The sequence below is a fragment of the Monopterus albus genome, unplaced genomic scaffold (genome assembly GCF_001952655.1).
Source record: "Monopterus albus unplaced genomic scaffold, M_albus_1.0 scaffold65.1, whole genome shotgun sequence".
Classification (NCBI taxonomy): Eukaryota; Metazoa; Chordata; class Actinopteri; order Synbranchiformes; family Synbranchidae; genus Monopterus; species Monopterus albus.
The window spans coordinates 4,550,979-4,551,940 of NW_018127945.1; the positions used below are offsets into that span (position 1 = coordinate 4,550,979).

Genomic DNA, 962 nt, shown 5'->3' on the forward strand with positions numbered 1-962 from the left:
AGTATGGAGAGGGGGAGAGAATGTTACTAATAACAGAAAAAAAGATATATTTTGACTTTTGATTTTTAAATTAGTGTCTCTATAGCCCAAATTCTTCCAACAATTTTCAACATTCTTCCCCCATGCCATCACTCTGATGAACAGTTAACTATGACTGAAGCAACAGGACTCGTCAACCACAGCAGTGCAATAATTGTAAATTGTATCGCTACATGCACCAATGTCATACCTCAAAATGTATAGAATGTTTATGAATACTGTCTCCCCTCCTTCTCCCACCCTTTCCCTGCGTTTGGTTGCACTACCCTCAGCAGGGGATCAGATCTCTACATGGCACCAGTAATGCATACAGGCCCACTTCAAGCATTGTTTAAAACTACACATTTTCAAGGTCTGGCAATCTCCAAAGCTATTAAGATACATCATCTGGAAAACATGAATATAAGTAGAAAATTTTATGTTGATTCATCTTGTTGGGATATTTCAGTGGGGATGAAGTGACTGATAGACTGATTCTCTCTATCAGATGAAAGATAGATAAGCAAGGAGTTGGCAGTCGTGTCAGTTCCACCAAAGTGAAGCTCCAAAACAAATGCACAAAGCTGGTCTTCAGAAAATGATGAGCCATCATCTCCTCTCTTTGTAGGCAGACAAGTGAGACAGAAAATGAGATATTGATTATAATTTTTATCAACTGTCTCAACCAAAAATTTCTATGACTGGTGCAGCATACAAATTTCATACCTGCTGCTCTGAATAGAGTTCAAACAGAAAGACACACAAACCTTATCTAGTTCATCCAGGTAGCAGTCTATGAAATCCCCTGGTTCACCAGGAACTCTGGTCTTTTTGTTCTCAGCCAAGAACTCTGAGTATTTTTTATTTGCCATCTAGGAATACATTTTTTTTATGAAATCATCAGTTTTTATCAACTTTCAGTAGCAGGCACAGGTAGTTCCAGC

General features: G+C 38.4%; 1 protein-coding gene across 1 annotated transcript in view; it reads right to left on the reverse strand.

Annotated features, from left to right (window-relative positions):
* LOC109962512 (putative inactive cytochrome P450 2G1) overlaps positions 1 to 890 on the reverse strand; it is a 6,096-nt gene extending 5,206 nt beyond the window's left edge. The window contains 2 exon segments of the mRNA XM_020604286.1: positions 503 to 638; positions 786 to 890. Of these exon segments, the coding sequence (XP_020459942.1) occupies positions 503 to 638; positions 786 to 890 (241 nt within the window).
* Positions 891 to 962: the final 72 nt, after the last annotated feature.